The sequence below is a fragment of the Cornus florida genome, unplaced genomic scaffold (assembly GCF_030987335.1).
Source record: "Cornus florida cultivar Cherokee Brave unplaced genomic scaffold, ASM3098733v1 CherokeeBrave_3.0.0_Hap2_Chr05, whole genome shotgun sequence".
In the NCBI taxonomy this organism is placed as follows: Eukaryota; Viridiplantae; Streptophyta; class Magnoliopsida; order Cornales; family Cornaceae; genus Cornus; species Cornus florida.
The window spans coordinates 91,990,200-92,012,098 of NW_026775575.1; the positions used below are offsets into that span (position 1 = coordinate 91,990,200).

General features: G+C 34.7%; 2 protein-coding genes across 2 annotated transcripts; both read right to left on the bottom strand.

Annotated features, from left to right (window-relative positions):
- Positions 1-2,950: 2,950 nt before the first annotated feature.
- Positions 2,951-14,364, bottom strand: LOC132307617 (probable leucine-rich repeat receptor-like serine/threonine-protein kinase At3g14840). The gene is made up of 24 exons (XM_059805425.1): positions 14,213-14,364; positions 13,777-13,951; positions 11,474-11,545; positions 11,304-11,372; positions 11,116-11,187; positions 10,955-11,026; positions 10,743-10,814; positions 10,573-10,644; positions 10,401-10,472; positions 10,229-10,300; positions 10,052-10,123; positions 9,514-9,585; positions 8,561-8,626; positions 7,810-7,875; positions 7,679-7,714; positions 7,485-7,525; positions 6,849-7,231; positions 6,261-6,456; positions 5,625-5,771; positions 5,119-5,237; positions 4,794-5,004; positions 4,432-4,669; positions 4,004-4,154; positions 2,951-3,571 (listed from the first exon to the last, which is right to left on the bottom strand). Exons 1-24 carry the CDS (start codon positions 14,301-14,303, stop codon positions 3,185-3,187), a joined length of 3,024 nt encoding a protein of 1,007 aa, XP_059661408.1. The 5' UTR covers positions 14,304-14,364; the 3' UTR covers positions 2,951-3,184.
- Positions 14,365-18,263: 3,899 nt separating this feature from the next.
- Positions 18,264-21,577, bottom strand: LOC132309706 (receptor-like protein 7). The gene has a single exon (XM_059807992.1). The coding sequence runs from the start codon at positions 21,575-21,577 to the stop codon at positions 18,599-18,601; it is 2,979 nt and encodes a 992-aa protein (XP_059663975.1). The 3' UTR covers positions 18,264-18,598.
- Positions 21,578-21,899: the final 322 nt, after the last annotated feature.

Below are 21,899 nucleotides of genomic sequence, written 5' to 3' on the forward strand. Positions count from 1 at the left end.
AATAAATCATTTTGTCTAAAAACACACGAAGGCCTTCGAATTTACTTTGTGATCAATCATAATCAATACAAAATAAATACAAGTAGCAATGATGCAAATATTGAAAATATAACCCTCTAACTATTAATTACATAATTACCCAAAGTGCCAGTCTAAGGATTCCGAAGATTCCGCCTAACAAATCAAAGTAATTACTAATTAATAAAAGAGTCAAATGCCATGACGGTGATAGGAAGCAATTGCATACGACGGCTCTCGCAATATATCTCAACATGACGCGAATCCAGTTCAATTCTTAATTAATTATAAGTCTATCCATAATTACCGACTATGAACAATTTATAATTACTATTTATATTCATGTATTAATCGCCATCACATACATATATAAATATCTCTTGTAATCAAGTGGACACTATCAATTCCATAATGAATTGAAACATAATACATTGAATTCACCAATTTTATAAATTATGAATATTTCAGATATGTCAGGAATATATGTTATTATAATTCAAGTAAGAATATTCTATGCCAGGGTATTTAAATCACAACAGGATCTACACTAAAATTCCAATCAGTCTTTCCAAGCGTCTTTGCTATTTCTTTCAATAATTCCACTGCAAAAATGGAAAACACAAATGTTATACACACACAAATATATATGATCAGTAACATATAAATATATATATATAGTGCCCAAGCAAATTAATACAATAACTGAACAAGTAAGACGACATCGGGAGAAGAACATGTTCTGATCGGGATGCTAATATGTAAATTCAAGAGGAAGGAGCTAGATCGATCGAGTGTTTCTCCACATTTGAAAATTTAAGGTATTGTAAAGTAGGTAGAGCTAAAAATGAGATGATGAAATTAACCAAATGCTAAAATGGCATGGGTAGGAGAGAATCCAGAGACAAGTGGACTGTTGAATAATTGACCTAATTAATGTAACTAAAAAGACATATATATATATATATATATATATATATATAGTCGCACAATTGGTCGACAAAGACTTGATGGTCGAAGAGAGAGAGAGAAGGAAGACCTCCTGGCATGGAAGACGACACATACATACAGAAGGAATGCTCTTAGCGAACATGTATGAAAGAAATTAAATGATTTTATAAAGAAAGAATGAAAAAATGGTTGGATCGATGTGGAATTTAACCCTTATTACCAATTCCTAAGAGTACTAGAGAACCCCACTATTAAGTTTAACTTAATTTCCACATTAATTATTTGCATATGGATGACTCTAATACATGTACATCATCAGTGAAATCAGTGGTTAATTAATTATCAATACTATTAATGCTATATAAACACACAGCCATATAACTCAAAATCCATTTTTGTTTAAGGCGCAAAGTGCAATAAACTCCCTCCACGGCATGTTTTTGAGACGGAAACGCCCTTATTCCTATTATATTGGGCAAATTGCATAAAACTCCTTTACATTAAATTTTTTACAAGAAGCCTTTGAAGAAAAAAGTTAACATAAAACCTCCTAAACATACAATTTGTTGCAAAGTGGTGTTATGATGACTAAAATGCCCCTAATACAAATTTTATAAAATGGTGCCTCTTAATATTAAATTAAAATTAATAAAAATAACTCATTTGCCATAGTGTTAATAAATAAATAAAAAACTTAAATGGTGCATCTAAGTACCTTGGTATAAAAATTAAAAAATAAGAAAAACCTTAAAAGCTGCAAAGTGCGATCGATTTGAATTTCTTCATCTTTCAACAATCTTTAAGAATTTGACACACAAACCAAATAACCAAAACTATCTATTTGTATTAACATATAGATGGAATGCATCGATTTTTTTAAGTAATGGAAAAAATTAGTTGTAGTGCTAGTATTATTTGAAGTTTTGGCCAAATAGTAAAGGTTGATCAGTTACCTTTAAGCAAATTTTTGGAGAATCTAAGAAAAAACAGATACCATGGCACTTTTAAGACATTTATAATTTTGATTAATATGCCAATGAGAGCAGTTTTATGACCGATCTACCTTTTCATTTTCTACTTCATCTATTGGATTAAAAGAGATTATACACGTGTCATGCATGATAAACCCTCTCTTCCTAAACAATCACAATCTTAATAATTGTCTACCTAGTTTTATCCGATAGAAAAACATACATATGCTTGTACAAATGTGTGTATATATATTAAGATATTATTATAAACATACATATGCTTATACAAATGTATATACGTGCATTGAAAATTCTAGAATTCATATTAGTAAGAGATACAAATTATAAATACTATGTTTGGCTGGAATTTTATAGGTAAAAAATATATATCTTATTTTTTATGCTATATATGAGAAATTTTGTATAATCCCCTACAAAATTTTCAATTGCTAAATTTATCTCTTAATTTTTTTTATTTTTTATTTTTACTCTCCGAATTCCTTTGATTTCAGTAAAAAATATATATATACATTGTTACAATTCCTTCTTCAATCAAATCCTTTGTTCTTTTTTCAGTCAAAGCTCTCTCATTTTTCTATTCTTTTTTTTTTTTTCCTTTTTATTTTTATTTTTTCACTTTTTAAAATTATTCTTTTTGCACTTATGTACGTACTGTAACCTTTTTCCACTTGGCAAACATATTAGTGAATAGTTGATCAGGATGAGCAACAGCAATATATTCCCGCGTCCGCCATTTCTAAACCATTTATATAAGATCTTATGAAGATTCCAGTCTCAAAATTTTATTAGAAAACTTTGAATAATTCAATACCACCAAAACTTTAGCCAAGAAATTTGAACAGAAATTCATGACAAACATTTTCCAAGAAAAAATATATCAAAAGAAAAGGCTTGCTTCAAATATTAATATTAAAGATAGTACTACCACTTAACTCCCATATAATATTAAAGAAAAGATCACCCAACTGCCATTCATAATAATAACACTGATACAAAGCATCCAAAAGAAAATACCATTCTCTGATTCGCTAATGGAATTCAAACACTTAAAAGAGAAAAACGTACGCTTTTTTGCTATGGAATTTTTTATACATAAGTTTCAGAAGCATTTATGCTTTCATGGCGTAAGGTATTTGAAAAAAAAAAAATAATAAGGAGGAAATTTGTACCATGCATTTGCAAGGATAAACAAGACAGATAACCCAGTCAACACACGTACCATTTATCTAATTTCTGTTTGCCCAATAATCAGAATTCGGATTGATCGGATAGAGATCAGCTGTAGATGTAGAAGAGGTAGTCCACGGCCCGTCAACTGACATACTTTGGGTCTGGCTTTCACTCATGTAAATTTCATGACTGTGTTGGTACATATCTTTCATTTCCTTGACCTTCATGTCGCCATTCAGAGTACTTGGAGCCAACTCCTGAACAATTGCTTTACCTTCAAGCATGCTGACCACTGAAGACATGCTAGGTCTGACTGCTGGTGAGACATCAGCACACAGCAGAGCTATTTTAATCATCCCCATCACCTCTTCTTTGTTGAAGTCTGGTCCCAACCTCGGATCGACTAGCTCCAGCAGATAACCCTTCTCCTTCAATTGACATGCCTAGGGAAAATATAAAATTGCTATCTTAGAATTCAAGAATGATTGGGCATGCATTGTGATTGGAAGTAAGGAGCACCAAAGCTCTCTTTGTTTCAATGAAATGAAATTAGAGAAGTTTCCGAGTGTGACAGTGTTGAACAAAGAGCATATCATTGTGATTTCAGTACTAGTATAGTCCTTAGCCAAAGTTTCACATGATATGAAATGAATGTGAAATTATCTGCCAACCTGTTTCGCACAAAGCCATATTCATCTTTGAAGAACTAATATGTGTTATAATAAAGTATCAAGCTTCTTGCTATGCACATGAGGTTAATGGCCAGTTTTTAGAAACATTTTCTTGATCTGCTTTGTTTAAACAACAAACACGGCTTAAAATATACTGATTATAAAAAACAAGTAGAAACAATAGATGCAAGACAATGAAATTACCCAATCAAGAAGGTAAAAGCATTCCTCCCTTGGCCGGTAGCTGGTGTTACTCCTCCCACTGACAATTTCCAACGCAACAATTCCAAAACTATAAACATCTGCTTTGTCAGTCAAGTAACCCCGCATTGCATATTCAGGTGCCATATATCCACTGTAAAATCATAAATATCGTATCACATACTCTCTGAGATATGTTGTAAAAAATATGACGAACATATTGTTCTCACTAGATAAAATATAACTAATACTGGGCATACGTTTCAACAGGGAACACCCAAAAAGGGATCGATAGATATGTTTGTCAAGTCATTGAAAAAAGAAAAAGCTACTATGTAAGTATTTGGAATGATTTGATGATGATGACAAAAACTTATGCAGAATGAAAATAATGTGTAAACCCTGACTATGAATTAGAGCTGTTGACTCACTAAGTTCCAGCAATCCGAGTGCTTATGTGGGTATTGTCCTCTTCATCAAGTTTGGCCAGGCCAAAATCAGATATCTTAGGGTTAAGATCCTTATCAAGCAGCACGTTTGTGGCCTTGATATCTCTATGGACAATCTTTAGTCTTGATTCTTCATGGAGATAAGCCAAACCTCTAGCTATACCAATGCAAATCATTTGCCTAGTTGGCCAATCCAATTTCAACTTGCATTCTTCTGGGCCTTCAAAACACCAAATTAACAGGGACATAAACATACTAATCAGCTAAAGCATACATGTATAAAAGTGTGTCTTTTCGTGGTCTGATGCCAAAAGCAATAAAGTGAGGCATGTGTTGAAGTTTACCGAATAAAGCACGAGCAAGACAGTTATTTTCCATGTACTCATATACTAGCAACAATTGATTTCCTTCAATACAACACCCGTAGAGCTTTACAAGATGAGGGTGCTGCAATGCAGAAATCATGCCTATTTCATTCACAAATTCACGGTTTCCTTGCTTCGATTTGGAGGAGAGCTGCTTCACAGCAATTATACTGCCGTCTGATAAAAGTCCCTTCATTTAATAAATAATTTTTTTGCATTAGATAATTTTTTTTTAAGGAAAGAGCAGCACTATTATAGCTTAAAAAATAATCATGATAATGAAAGTAAACCTTGTGTAGGATACCTTGTAAACAGAGCCAAAACCACCCTCTCCAATCTTATTAGCAGCATCAAAATTGTTTGTGGCAGCTTTTATTTGTCTTAAGGTAAATGAACCAGTCTGTAGGTCGAGACCCTTCAGATCTGTCAAAGAAACTGAGTTAGATAAGTAGTATGTATATAGTATTTCTAACATTTTAAAACAGATCTTAAACTTAGATCCTAACACAACGGATATATCTGCAACTAAAAGGCCAGAAAAGAGAGCACCAAGTCATTGCTGCAGCACCAAGTGTCAAACAGCCAAATATCCAAACAAATATTTTGCATAAATAAATTATTGTTCAAGTGCTGCAATGTACTACAAAGGCATCTATATGCTGTTATACAGCACTAATAAAGATAAAATTGTCTATAAAAGATAATGAAAAAAGGCATTTTGCTTTCTCATAAAGGAAGAATATGATGATGATACTTAAAATTACTATTTCTCATAATTATCAGGAGTTTGCCTAATTGGTTTGGAAATACCTTCATTCGTAGTATCATTTAGTCGCAGGCAGCCTTTCCACCAAAGGATTCCCAGAACCAGGAAGGTAATGAATGCAACTGCAACCACAATTCCAGCCACAGCACCTGCTGATATACTTTTTCCATGTTCTGATAATGGAACAAAATCTGCTTGCAGAAACAAACCATCCAACCATTAATAGCATTTCAAAGAAGTCAGAAAAAAAAAAAAAGAAAAAGAAAAAGATGAGGAGAATTTTATTCTCCTTTTATTGTTAATATTTCACAACAAAGTGAACATAAAAATATACATTATCTAATGCTAATTCATTCCAAAAAATGGAGTTAACACCAAACACTATTTTGGACTTCGAGTTAAGGTCATCTCCTGAAGTAGTAAACATTAAACCAACAATTGGGGTTTTGGGGGGGGGCGGTTAGCGGCGGGGAGGTCATTGTATATGATACGAAGAAAAACTTCAAAAGTTTATAACAGTGAAAGGGAAAATTCCAGTTCAGTTCCCATTTATTCTTTCACGAAACAGTACTCTCACCTTCCTCTCTTACAATCACTGTGTAACATATGAAAGAAAACTTGAAATCAAATTGTGCAAAGTATGAGGCAGTTCCCAACCATTAACACCATGATGAACTCACCAGGTTCTGCAGAAATAGCTGAAATCAGAGGACCATATACACCTCTAACAGGGATACCTGTTGTCCCTTTTCCGGCCCAATAGAAGCGGATTTCCAGCGTACCATTGGTGACTACTGCAGTAAATTTTCTTACAATTTCCTTACCAACACCACCTGCTTCATCTTCAATATTGAAATCCTTCAGCACCAGCTTTCCCTGCAAATATTTAATTAAATACAACTGTAACTTATATGCTCTGACAGGCTTAGATATCAGTTTGACATTAATTTAGATGCAGGCGAAACTCAAAGTACAGTCCAAATATGAATTGATTTGAAGAAAAAAAAAAAAAAAAAAAAAAAAAAGAAGTAAATCTTGAATTTGGCATGGTGAAAAAAAAAAAAACAAAAAACAACAACAACAACAACTTTTACAAGATGAGGCTTCCTATTTCATAAAAAATGACTACTCATCCCATTAACATCATGAGTATCCTATCTGTATCAGTTAAGTAGGCTTCTACCAATTGTTGATAAGAATATCATTTCTTTTCTGTCGAAATACGAACCTTGCCAATGATAATAATAGAAAAAAATGTGAATATCTACCTGAACGTAAATGTCGAATATGCGCCTTCCAAGGCTGTTATATGTTTTGTCATCAGTAAACATGATCTCTGCAAAGTGAAGCCTTACTGTGTAGTTTCCATTTTGCAGACAGAATCCGTAGTAAGTCAGGGAGAGGGGTGAAAGTCTTGCTTGCATGTACAACTCGGAATTGTTCACAGAGAGTGTAGAGGCATTTGTCCAAATAAATGAGTCTCTGGGGCGGTCATCGTCCAAGAAGTGACCAGTGCTGCTAAATGCCCAGTTAGTTCTGCTCTGGAAGAACCTTGATGGTCCACCTGAATCTGTATCATCTTCATATATAGTATTTTTATTGACAGTTACTTCTCTTCCACCACAATTTATATGGAAAGAAGAGTATAGAACTGAGACCAAAAAATAAGATGATTAGTTACTAGCACAGAAAGAGAGAGAGAGATGAAGGAAATAAAGAAAATTAAATAAAAGAAAATTAAACCCAGAGAGGTGAAAACTTTATTATGATTTATGGTAAGATAAGTGACCTAGAGGAAATATTTCCTTCTTTTAGCAAAAAGAAAAAATAATTATTAAAAAAAAAAAAAAAAAAGGAATTTGTGACATTAACCATCTAAAAGAGTAGATGGCATTTTAACTTACTCTGTGGACAACGAACACTTCTCAAGCATGAAACAATTCCACTGAAAAATCATCACGACATTGGGAACTAATTAGCATCCCATATTAGAATTTTTCAGTATAACAAGGAAATGAAATGAAGCAATACTCAGTAACATAATGCAAATGATCGAAAATTTTATGATGGAAAATCTTTTAATGCTTTAAAAACTTACGATGTATTGCCTGCTGAAGAGCTGCTGAACAAGTTTCTGATAAAAATAAAAAAGGGAAAAGTTCAGCTGGTTCAAAGAAACACTTAGAAAAATAATAATAACTTAAATTAAGAACTTGCAAGTTATCTTACAGTTTCCGTGGTTGACATATTGAAGGTCCTGATTGTTCATTTGTAAAGTTGTTGTATGAAAGATCACTGCATATATTATGACCCTCTTGAATGAGAATGAGCATAAGAATTATGTTTCCAGCATTTTTAGATGATAAACTGAAAGAAACTTAAAATAAATAATAATGAGCTCATCTCTCTACTTACCGGGCGTCAGTATATCTAAGCAGTAATTGCAAACAAAGCAAAACATAAATTTCTTATTTTCCCTGAGTTGTGCAACACATAACCAGTAGCTAGGATTTTTTTTTTTTTTTTTTTTTTTTTGGCAAGAAACACACTCACACAGCCACTTTACCCCTTTGGGGACTTGAACCCTCGACCTTATACTTCAAAAGGCGAAGAAGAACCATTAGGCTACAATGCCTTTGGTAGTAGCTGGGTTGTTCATCAAGTGGTGGGATTAAACCACATCAAAATTTAACCTCCGTATTTATAATTCTAATGTAAGAAGAGCCTATGATCCATCTATACCTTCTAAAGTTTAGATGACCCAATTTCCTTTCTTTATAGGTAAATAGGAAAAAGGTACTGCAGAACAGCCTCACACAAACTAACAGAGAAAGCATTAAATACCAAACTGATTGTTATTCTCCAAAAACACCCAAGCCCTTGCCCTAATAACCAAAGAAAAGGTACATTGATGTTTCGCTAGATCGTATTAGATAACACTGGCAATATTAATGTAAATGATCTTTGAAGAGGAACTTACATGTTGTCCCCATCTTTTAGCATCCAATCAGGCATGGATCCATTTAGCAAGTTCCCGGTTAAATAACTGAAAGAAAGAAAAAAATCAATATCACCGATTATATTCTGTAGTAGTTCTCTAAACCACAGTGCATCAGTTTGTAATAAGAAATATAGTCAAAACTTCCATAAAAAAATAGGTGATAATGGAAATTCAATAAGTTCAAAATGGACCGCTTGCTGTTTGGAGACTCAAATACCCATTGAATTAAATCCAAGGAGTTCAATATTATGAAATCAAAATCTGATTTGACCCATAAACATCAGACCATTATTCATGCTCCTTTGTGAGAGAGGAAATACCATATATTAAGAGTAGAGGTTGGTCTATATATTAGTAACTACCTCCCCTTCACTAACATGGCCTTTCCAGGCTTAACACATCAAGAGGAAGGATGAATTCCTCCTCTATAGAACTTAAATGAAAAAATTATCCTCATTTTAACCAAAGAAAATACAAAAAACAATCTGATTTAGGCTTATGTAGCTAGTGCCATTTGCCCATCCGTTGCTTCTTTTGTTACAAGGCCAAATGAACTTAGAAAGTGAAGACACTATAGGCCATGTGCAAGGGTTATGCTGCTCTGCTTAACACATTCACGTTCTTGTTAAGTTTCACTCTAACACCCAAATATTTATTTGTAAAACAGGATGATTAACCATGGGATTGACCTTAAACGGTTAAACTTAATTGGGGCCTTTTAGACCATCCTCTCCTTGCTACTTGAGAAATTTAATTTGGTGGCTTTTAAGGATGCTTGGTTATTTTGGGTGTTCGGCAGTTCTTGGTTTCTACCACGGCTTTTCAGGGTAATTTAAGTCAATGGATCAGCAAGAACGACATCATCGGCCAGCAAAGATTAGCATCAAAGACTTTAAGAAGAAATGTAAAAAATTAAGGATCAAATTCCTTACATGTAATCTGTGTTTGATAGGGAAACAAAGCTGCTTGGAATTTCTCCACTTAATTTGTTAAAGCTGAGGTCTCTGCAAGAGAAATCGAGAGAAGTTGATTTTAGAATGACAATCCCAGGAGAATTTCTTTTAAACCATTTCATTCCTGTAAAGCCTAAAACTGATAATCAGTATAATATTAAAGTTTGCAATACAATAGGATTTTAACTGTCTCTGCATCATAAGTGTCTAAGAAAACACCTCAGGTTAGAAACTTAGAGATTGTCTTGGATGCTCACTGCTCAGGAATTGGTTCTTTTTTTTTCTTCTTATTAACAATTTAATGCATAGATAGAATATGAATTCTGCAATTTTAGGTGACATTATTTGAAAGGTAATTTACCAAGATCTCATAACATGCTACTAATTTGAATTTTCCACAACAGTTAGTGAGCTGATGAGCTATCGAAAAAGAGATTAGTATTTGATCAAAAAGATCCCTGAGAAAATAAGAGACATGAAAATGGAGAGTGGAAAAGAATGGTATAATTCCACTAACAAGGTTTTCAAATTTGTCATTGCTCCAAGATAATCAGGTATCTGTCCCATAATATTGCAGCTCCTTAATATCCTGCAATGCAATCAAATATTTATATATATATATATATCACTTCAAAAAACCAAGAAGAGAATAATATATTCCGTCCAAAAGAGAATATAGAAGCTTTCTACATACAGTGTCTTCAGGTTTTTCATATTACTAAGAGGTGGAAAACCTGCTGCACTTCCAGTTAAGTCACTGAATCTCCTGCATTTGTTTTTATTTAATGAAGAATAAACATAAATTAGATACAGTACTGTTTTACATAAAAACAGGTAAAGCTATAAGATTAGAAGAATTTACTAACAAGTCAGACAATTTTTCCAAGAGAAAAATTCCAGCAGGAATTGGCCCGTCCAAGCCACTAGCCTGAATCACCCTGTCATAATTTTGTTTAAATTGTTTAAATGAATGGTTAAACAGAGAACATCTTCCAAAGACAAATTGAAATATTAAAACAAGTCAAGTAAAAGTCTCACAATTTTTGCAGATTTGTCCAGTTTTGGATGAAATTGGGTATCTTTCCTGTAAAGTTGTTGTCGGTAATCCTACTGCAATGTGTAAAAGAACAAATTGAACAATTGATTTTAAAATTGGAAATAAATAAGTATTTATAAAAACAAAAAATGAATCAACTTTAGACACTTACAAGTCCTTCAAAGTGGTAAGGTTTGCAAGTGTTCCCGGCAACTCCCCGGTAAAATTGTTTGAGCTTAGAAGCCTTCAAGAACAAAAAATAATTAAGCCAATGGTCAATTGACCTCAAATTTCAAATGAACTATCAGAAGAATCACACATTCATAAAGTACACACACTCAAACTTAACACCAGAAAATCAAAAAACGGATGAAAGGGTCTTACATTCTCTCTATGAGAGGAAGACTCCCAAGCTCTGAAGGAATGCCTCCAGAAAACTGATTGAACTCGAGAACCCTAAAAACACCAAAATTAACATCTTTAAGAGAATAAATTTATCACATATTACCTAAATGTGAAATAAATGAGTTATATCCAAATCTTACAAGCTTTTGAGTGTGGTGATGTTTCCAAATTCTTTTGGGATCAAACCCGTTAATCCGTTTCCAAGTAGAGAGCTGCAACAAAAATTAACCATCATGTCATTTATTGTTAGAACAATAAAAGTTCAATATGTAACACACGCAAAAACACACAGACACATATAGATAGAGAGAGAGGAGTTGATACATACATGTTCACTAGTTGCATGGAACCCCATTCTGGAGGAATAGTACCGTTAAGGTAGTTACGGGTAAGATCACTGTACAACAAGTTGAGATTGAGTACTTAAATGGGTAATTAAGAAGAAAATATAAGGGCATTGCAGGGATCAAAAAAATTTGGGTGTTGAAGGTAACTCACATTTCTTGGAGATAAGGGAATCTCACCAATTCAGGGGGTAATTTGCCTGGAAGATTCTGCGCTTTCAGAACTCTGTATTTCAAGTTTCAACACAAAACCAGTCTAAGCCAATATTGTGTGTGTATATTGAGAGAGCGAGAGAGAGAGAGAGAGTGTGCATGTAGATATATATCGCGAAAAAAACATAATAATAATAATAAATTAATAATCTCCAATTACTTTCCATTTTATTTAGGGTAAAATACATTAAACCCTCCCGAATTATTGGGATATGTACAAGAAACTCCTCTGAATTATAAAAATTGCAAAAAATTTCCTAAACTATTGGGTTATGTGCAAAAAATCTCCCTGAACTATATATTTTTTTTGCAGTTTACCCCATCCGCCCGAATTGATTGACTGAAAGGGACGATGAATCCAAGGAATTTGTGGTTGGAATCGGAGTGGTAGATGTCGTTTGAGGAGTGTTTGGATAAGCCAAGGAATCTATTGTTGGGATCGGTGGGTTTCCTGTCATAGTTCCATCATAGCTGTTGCACCACCCGCTAGATCTGTCGGCCATATATATCGCACTTTTCTGCACCGTTGTGTCAGCCCATCGCCGTCACCGCCTTGTCTGCCATTCAACTCACCTTGCTCGCCGGTCCATTCCACAATTCATCGCCGAGCCCCCTTGAGCTTGCCGCAGCCTCCACAGTTCACGCCTGAGTCAACTGAGCTCTCATCACAGCCGAGTCCTTCGCGCACAAACCGTCATCATCTGAGACCGAGCCATCCCGCCGACCTCAGATTTCTTTGGTCTCTTCTCTTTCTCTCGCTAGCTCTTTGTTTTGGGTTGTGTTAGGTTAAAAGTATCTTTTGGTAGGAAAAAAAAAATGTAAGAAGTGTATAAGTTAAAACGACGCAGCGTGTTATAAGGGTAAACTGGTCTTTCAAAATTTTTGGTGCCGGAAGCTGATGTCATAGGGGTAAATTGCAACAAAATCATAGTTCAGGGGGGTTTTTTGTAGTTCAGGTCGGTTTCTTGCAAATGACCAATAGTTTAAGGTAGTAAATTGCAACAAAATCATAGTTCAGAGGGGTTTTTTGTAATTCAGGGGGGTTTCTTGCAAATGACCAATAGTTCAAGGGGGTAAATTGCAACAAAATCATAGTTCAAGGGAGTTTTTTTGTAGTTCAGAGGGATTTCTTATAAATGATCAATAATTTAAGGGGGTTTAATGCACTTTATCCTTTTATTTATAGCCAAAAAGAAAATCCTTTTACTTTTCCACTCGAACAAGCTTACTATATGCATCCAAAATGTAGGCCAAAATAATTGTGGTCCAAGTATTTGCCCAATGGGCCGTCCTCGACCTAGCTGAGTTATTGGCCCGCCAAGCCCTTGCCCTCCAATTTTGACTGGCCATTTGGCGGGGCCATCACTCGGCAGGCTCAGCGCTTAGAGCCTTAGACCTCTGGACCTCGGGCTTTCTTTTAAACGAACAAATATTTTATACGTAATATTTGAGTTCCAAAGAAAGAAAGTGGACGTGTGAGTGGGTGTTGTTGCGAATAGATAAAAAAACAAAAATTTTGATATTATAATTGAAATTTTTATTATTTTAATGTGTTATGAAAAAAAAAACAAAAAAACAAAAAACCAAACTTATGTAGGTAGGGTTATAAATGAACCAAATTGAATTTATTCGAATTCAACTCATTTATTTGTGGGTTTAATTCAGGATCATGACAAGTTGGAAAAGCTATCTTGCCTGGAAATCTCAGACTCTATTTGTTTAATAAATAAAATCATTTAAACTTGATTTGGGTTTGCGTTGAAGATTGTTTTGGCTCATTCATGAGTTTATATAAGCCTATACAAAACTATGTTCATGAACTACATTCATAAACCTATATAAATCAATGTTTATGAACATGTTAATGAGTCTCTACACTCTTTATATGAACTTATGCTCACAAACGTAGATAAATATACCGAGATCAACACTACTCTAAATCAGTTTGTTTACCAAATGAATCTAGAAATTGAGCTCGAATTTAGTTCAATTAGATTGCTTAATAAACGAGTTGGAGGAGCTAAGCCCGGACTGTTTTGTAAACAGTTTTATTTATAAACGCCCTAATCATAGCACATGCATCCATGAATGCTATGCAAGAGTTGGTATTTGACACCAACACACCAAGTTTATAAGTGTTTTGTAAACACCCAAAAAAAAGAAAATAATAGAGAGAGAGAGAAATGAAAAATAAATGCACACATCATCATGTGGAGAGAGAGAGCGAGAGAGGAGAGAGAGTACATGCTAACAACATGGCAGAGGGTGGCATTGGAGAAGGAGCAATTACAGGTGACAGCATTCTCAAAACCTGTTACTGGATTTGGGTTGGCCCAACCCAATTCTCCACTGCATGGATCTACACTGAAATTCCAATCCGTCTTTCCAAGCGTTTTTGCTATTTCTTTCAACGATTCTACTGCAAAAAATGTATAAAAAACACAGATGTTTATACACACACACACACACACACACACACACACACACACATAAACACAGAAATATATAATCAGTAACAAACATATATATGTACCCCTCATTTCTTTCTTGATATATATCAAACCTTTTTATAACGTTGCATCTCTACGTGTTACTATTTTGAAGATCATCACAATCTAAATCAATTAAAGAACTCAACAACCATATATACACACAGCATATATATATATGTCATACATACCTTCATCCGTTGGAAGAGTCGCTCCGGATGCAAAAGTCACCAAGAAAATTAATACAATAACTGAAGAAGTAAGACGTCGTGGGAAGAACATGTTGTTAGTCTCTAAATCAAGAGGAAGGAGAGTACTTCTTCTTCACATTTGAAAAATGAGGTGATCATATGAAACCAAATGCTAAAATGGATGAGAGAGAGACACAAGTGGAGGGTTGAATAAATAATTGAGCTGGTCATATGCAACTAGAAGACATATATGTGATCGATATATGGTTGCCCATTGGGACGAAGACGATGGTTTACTTTTCTTGAAGAGAGAGAGAAAGAAGACCTCGTGAAAGCCGACAAATGCAAAATACTAATATAATACGAATGAAATTAAATCGAAAGCAAGAGAGAATTTAAAAAATGGTTGGATATATGAATAACCCAACTAACCACAAATTTCTAAGACTAGATCACAGAACAACACTCCCGTACTTAAGTTTCACCTTATGCTTTCGTCTTTTTATTTAAAAAAGTGAGAAAATAATACTAAACTATAAGACTATATAAATTATGATTCGTCCTATAAATTGATATGCGATTCTTTTTTAAATTAGATACGCAATTTGTATTGATCAATTTATATTGATTTTGTCCAAATACATTACACTTGACTGTGATCGTGACCGCGAACCATGATATAAACATAAAATTATAACTTATAATTCAATTTTATAGAATAATAAACTTAAGAACATGAAATAATTTTATAAAATAAAATGAACTCAAAATTCCAAGAGATAGAAAAGAAAAAAATTCCTAATTTGTACTCATGTAACATTTCACGTGCATAGCCGACATGTGTATAAGGTGAGTCAGATGACACGGATTTATTTTATTTTTATTCAAAAACCGTCTTACCTGGCGAGGAAATGATTTGACCATCAAGGTGTGTGTGTGTATATATATATACACACACACATGGGTAAAGGCAATTTCCTCTTAAATTTGAACACACTGTTGGTTGGTTCCTAGAAATAAACATATATCTACATATTTATTCTACAATCCAATGACTTTTTGACCGTTGGATTTATATACTTTTCTGGGTTCTGTTTACACTAAACACAGTGGGCAACATGTAAACCGATAAAGATCAAAGTCAACCATGCTTAGCTGGGTTCATGTGTGTATATTCGTAGTGACAGCTTACTATTTTTCATAGTCAACAAAAATAAATACTACTAATATTTTGTATATTTTAGGTAAGCAAGGAGAATATAGAGTGTAAACAGCAAGAAGGATTATAAAATGTTGGAGCTAAAGCAATGAAGGTGACACATAATCTACCCACTAGCTTATCGTATAGAGTTTTTTTTTATTTATATAGTCAAACAAGTTGGAGTTTTGATAATATTTTATTTTCCGAGTGAAGCATCAAGGGCAGTAATTAAATTAGATGCCATTTGGCAATTGGATTGGGTTAAAGATTTTGATATTGAAAGATTGGGACATTTTTATTTTTATTTTATCAGAGGAATGTGTCAACCTATAAGGTGTGTCTTCCGAGGTTAAAAATTTAAAAACTTAGTGTATATTTTATTATAAACAGTTTAATGATTCAAGTAAATTGGATGATCCTAATCACTTATCGTAAAATTCATTTTGCAATAAATATTAAAGGTGGTAAACTAATGATATATATCTTATACTCCTTATTACTGAAAAATTGAAAGATGATTAAAGGGGTAAATTACACTTATCACTCCTTTAGTTTGAATTTTTGTTACACTTACTCCCTTGTCACCCCCTCATAAGTAACAGCAGCATTATAGTTTGTTATTTGAAATTAACCCTTATTAATTATATGAACATAACTTTAATTGCAAAAGATTTAAAGGGTATGTACATTATATAAATTTTTAAATTTGGCTTTGTTAGCATTGACCATTGCTGAGCGTTAGTGTCGCTGACTATAGGTATTTGTTTACACGTTAATTGGTTTAAATAAATGTTCTAACCGAGATATATACGCACACACACACATTTATATATACACATTGAATATATTCTTTTCATGTCAATATAAGAGTCCATCTGTTCATTTTTATCTATCACAAAATAAGTGTCTTATTTGAAAAGTCAATGTAGTATTTTTTGAAATCATACTGTGGAACTAATAGGAATAAATTCGATAATTCATTCACTATTAATATAATAAAAAAATAATATAAATCATTCTCTCAAAAAATTGTAATCTCCAAAAAAAAAAAAAAAATTATTTTGAGACAAAAAGAGTAATAAATTTTTAAAATTTACCAGCTATACATCTAATCAAAACAATTGGCTAATTAGTATAAAATGTTAGATTAGATGGGTCTCATGATAGGACCCATGTGAAAACCATATAAGCCACAGAGTAAGGAGAAACCCATGTTAGATCCGTGAGCCTAAAAAACCAATCCGATTCACCCGGATCGGATAGACGGATTAAATGTTCACTCATAATTTTGACTTTTAAAATTTTAAAATGGAAGCAAAGAAACTAAGTAGCACAAGAACACTCATCTTCAATAGCAACAGACAGTCATGAAGGCCATACATTCAACTCTAGATCGTGGATTTCCTAGCTAAAGCCCAGTTGCTAAGAAGATGGGCCACTTTATTGCACTTCCTTCAAGCCCAAACCAGGGATGGCACTTTGCAATCAGAAAGCAATATATATATATTTTTTTGGAAACCGAGGTATCCTGAGGTTTCGTCCCAACTAATTCCTGAGGGCAAGGGTAAGGCGACCCCCCCACACAAATCGGGTTAAACTCGAACTATGTCCACGATTGTGATCCCAAAAAATTGCTTGCACTTAAAAGAGAATCAAATCTAAGACCTACAGCTTAATGAGGTTCCAAACCCTAAACCTTTTCCACTAGGCCAACCTTTTGCGATTCAGAAAGCAATGTTTTGATATCATCTGCAATGAGCATTCTCTTCCACTGGCTTTGGCAAAAACATTAACCTGTTTATAATAAAATATCTATATCAAACAATGATATATACTGGCTACCCCACCCACTTTAATCCTATAATTACTTGAGCTTTCAATTTTTCGCTAGTAACGACTAAGGAGATATCATCAATTTACAATTTTTAATATTTACTGTAAAATAAATTTTAAGTTAAGTGATAAGTATGTATATAATGGTATGGTCCAATTTACTTAAAACATTAAACTGTTTATAATAAAATATCTACAATCAAACAATGATACGAGAGAGAGAGAGAGAGAGAGAGTAAAGAAAGATGGTGTTTATTAAGGTATTTTGGAATTTTTATAAAAAATTGATCAAATATTAGACCATCTTATTACATTAGTACAATAATAGACCATTTGTGTACGGTAGTTTCATAATCTTTCCAAAGTGGGACTAATAATCTATTTGAATTTCACTAAACTCTCAACAACTTTATATTAACTCGGCTATTTCCCTGAAGTTCTCTCATTTTAATACATCTACAATTATCTTTGGAGGAAGGAAAGTAAATAATGTCATGCCTTGCGCGCAGAAAAATTAAATATAAAATAGAAGGTGATCATATCATAAATTCATGGACCACCTTGATTATTCTTTTAATTAGGCCTTCTTTAAATATAATTTGTCCGTCGTGTGAACATTGCTCACCAATTTTTGAGAATTTTGCATTGATATTCAATTGAAATTGAAGTGCTTGTGCTATAATGGCATCAATTTTAGTATTGATATTCAGGTATTGGTCATATGCATAACTCGAATTAACTCGACTTTTAAACTCGAAATTTCAATTCGAGTTGTCAATCCGAGTTTAAAATTTAAAAAGAGTTGGACTAGAGTTGATTAGTTAAGATCGGAGGTCAAGTTAGAATTAAACATTTCATATATGAAGTTGGGTTTGAGTTGTACCTCTAATCTGCCCGAATTACTGTTCTACCGTGCATGCATGTTTGGTCTTGCCATATTGCACATGCATAGAGAGGATTATGCAGGGCTGCGAAGCGTCTTTTGAACAATTATGTAAAAACATTACCTTTATGAAATTATGATGAAGGTTGGCATGGACCACAATTGCAAACAAGTGAAGAACAAACACAACGCAATGTATACAAATATATATATACACAGAAGACAAACTTAGACACCGTGCCTTCTTAGTCCAGCCATTGTTGCTTCCGGTTATTCTTGAGAGCCCGGCTTCAAGCCTTCGACTCCTGACTTCTAATATAACATTCTTGACCTGAAAAAAAATAAAATAAAAAAATAAAAAAAACTTAGACCTGATAGTTGATGAAAACTCCATGCTGGATCTGAAATTCTTCATTTCCTTGACGCACCTACCTCTAGTCGAAAGCGAATATGGCCGGGCTCATCAAATTTAGTTTCTTCGCCTGCTCTTATTCTTCTTTCTCTGTTTCTTTTGGTTCCTTCCGAAGGTGCTGACAAACCATTCATGATACCTTGTTGTCAGAGTGTGCCCAATGATCAGCCCAACTGTTAACCCACCTCCATAACCCATGCATATGACTATCCAATCAGTTTTATCAATTGGAAACCATGAATCATCATCATCATCTTGCTTCAAATTTGAAGGTGGTGGTGATGCTTCTAAATTGCCACATTTCTTTGCCAAAGGATCTCCACACAATCCTGAATTCATCTCATACGAACTGTTTTCAAAAGTATCAAATTGCCTTCCTCGTGGAATAGGCCCACTGAGATGATTATGAGACACATTGAAGAATGCAAGGAATGTGAGTTGGGTTAGCTGTTGAGGTATTTCTCCCGAGAGTTTGTTTCGAGAAAGGTCCAACGATTCAACCTCCGTTAGATTCCCCAATGATGATGGGATCTGGCCGATGAGATTGTTGTTGGAAAGGTTGAGCGAGTGAAGACACTTGAGAATTCCAATAGATTCTGGAATCTTTCCTTCAAATCGGTTACTTGAGAGATCAATGGCAGCAAAAACATTTAGGACATACAAGTACCCTATTTGGACACCTTTGTTCGATAGTGTTGTCATGTAATTATTGTGATCTCTAGCAAAGTCTACACTCCCGTAGGATGTCGATTGATTAACATCAATAGTTTTCATGGATGTCCAGGTATGGAAGTAACCGGAAGGTAACTTACCAGTGAAACCATTGTGAGATATGTCAAGAATGTGCAACTTGGGGAAAGCTAAACTTGATTTAGGGTTCCGAATTGCACCATGGAACCTATTGAATCGCAAAATGAGAACCTTCAACTCATAAAGTGTTCCCAACCAAAAAGGGAAAACATCATTGATGTGATTGTTCCCAAGATCAAGACTCTCTAGAATTGTGCAATTGGCCAACGATCTCGGCACTGGCCCTTCCAATTGGTTTTGACTCAAGTTGATCTTCGTGAGTTGGGTCCCGTTCTTGTATCCTTGAGGAATGGGCCCACATAATTTATTGTTTCGAAGATTCAAAAATTTCAGAGACTCGGTTTCACTGCCCAAGCATTGGGGAATGATGCCACTCATATTGTTATAAGATAAATCCAGGATTAAAAGAGAACTCACATTGCATAAAAGTGGCGGAATTTCCCCGGTGAACATGTTGTTCGCGACCTTATAAACAAGGGTGGACGGTGGTGGAACGGGGAATGATCCTCGCAGCATGTTAGAACTAAGGTCTAAAACCGCGAGCCCGCCCCATGGAAGGACTAATGGATGATGGTAAAAGCCAGTTATAAAGTTTTGAGAAAGGTCGAGTTCAAACAGAGTTTGTATACTCATATTCCATATCCATGTAGGCAGGGGGCCTTGAATTTTATTGTTGCTGAGGTGTAACCACAGCAACTCGTCTTGGAGTCTCAAAAAATCCGGAAACTCTGTTAGGTTGCATGTCTCCAATCCCAGATGATGAAACTTTGGAACGGGGGCATTGGTGTAATCTCTATTGGTGAGTAAGGTTAGGTGGTTATATGACAGATGAAGAGTAGTAAGATTTTTCATGACAAAAAACGCATCTAGCTTCACTCTTCCACTCAGGTTGTTTGAATCAATATAAAGTTCTTGTAGATTTGCAAGTTGAGATATCGACTCTGGGATGGGACCCTGTAACAAATTATCTGAAAGGTCTAGGATTGTTAACCGGGTCAGATTCATAAGCCCAGATGGGATTTGACCCGTTAGTTGATTAGAGTTCATGTACAATCTATCAAGTTGGGTCAGGTTTGCAAAAGAAGATGGGATCTCACACTTGAAAATGTTGACACCAAGAGACAAAAAGGATAGTTTGGTTAGCTTACCAAGGAATGACAGGTTCTCGCCACTAAACTTGTTTATAGAAAGGTCGAGATAAACAAGTTTTGCAAGACTACCAATCGAAGCAGGTATTGATCCTGAGAAGTTGTTTATGGAAAGGTCCAGATATACGAGTTGTGCAAGATTACCAATCGATGTTGGTATTGACCCTGAGAAGTTGCACAATGAGACATCCAATGTATTCAATGAGTGGAGATTTCCAATTGAATTTGACAACTCTCCATAGAAGCTTGTGCCCGCTAGTGTCAATGACTTAAGTGGACTCCTTCTCATGTGGAACTCTGGCAAATAACTGCTCAGCTCTTCATTGTACTGAACATCAAGAAACTGTAGGTTTGGTAGCTTAAAAATGCCTGTCGGAAATTCACCATGTAAATCACAATTTTTGACAAGTAGAGACATTAAAGAAGAAAAATTTGCCAAAATCTCAGGTACCGTAGAAGATACGTTCACGTCATTGAGGTGAAGTTGTTTCAAATCCGTCAAGTTCTGAACCAACCTTGTTAGGCCAGGCTCTAGGAGCTCCAAGAAATTGAATGAGAGATCAAGGGAAGCTAATTTGGTTAAATTTGAAATTTCCAATGGGATTTGACCAGCAAATGAGGATGTTGAGAGATTGAGATAAGTTAACATTGAAAGAAGTCCAACATCAGATGGGATTTGAGAGTCATCAAAGTGATTGTCCGCAAGGTTGAGTTTCTGAAGGTGAACAAGGCGGAAGAGGGTGGTGTTGGATTGAATAGAACCGCGGAGAAAGCTGCTGCTGAGGTCAAGGCCAATGACACGGCCGGTGTCCTCATCACAAGTGACCCCGTCCCATGAGCAGCAGCTATCACTGCTACTAGCATTCCACGATGCAAGCTTTGGATAGGCAGATGGATCGGAAGAAGCAGACTCGTCCATGGAAATGCTATGCTTGAATTGCATCAAAGCAGAGCTCTCATAGTCACGGCAGAGTGGCTGCAAGGAAGAGAGAGCGTTAATAAGCAAGCAGTATAATGTAGTGAGTAGGAGGAGCAAATGCAGGAAGGTGAAGTGACACAATATTGGTGAGCAAGCCATTGTGAATGTACGTATGCGTTTGTGTGTACACAATATATGAGAGTTGGTGTTTATATAGAAGAATATCAAAATGATATTATACTAGTGCGTATGTGTTGGTGGATATGTGGAATTAAGTCAAGTCCCACTAACCAAATGTGAAGAGAGAGTCGTCGTGTTTCACAAAAGCACTAATCAAGTCTCCCCTGCATAATTAAATAAGGTATTAAGAGCTAAGTTTTCCAAACAAATGGACATCTTCCTCTTAATTTCACGCTTGCTCCTTACTGTCAAAAAATTATCACCAGACATGAAACACACACACAATGTATATTATTGGGAT

Bases quoted from the DNA above. Each gene is read 5' to 3' on its own strand.
- LOC132309706 (XM_059807992.1), bottom strand. From the start codon at position 21,577: ATGGCTTGCTCACCAATATTGTGTCACTTCACCTTCCTGCATTTGCTC.
- LOC132307617 (XM_059805425.1), bottom strand. From the start codon at position 14,303: ATGTTCTTCCCACGACGTCTTACTTCTTCAGTTATTGTATTAATTTTC. The intron at 10,645-10,742 runs GTAAGTGTCTAA...TACACATTGCAG, and splicing joins CTTACCACTTTGAAGGACTT to TAGGATTACCGACAACAACT. The intron at 7,876-8,560 runs GTAAGTTCCTCT...TAATATATGCAG, and splicing joins CTAAAAGATGGGGACAACAT to TGATCTTTCATACAACAACT.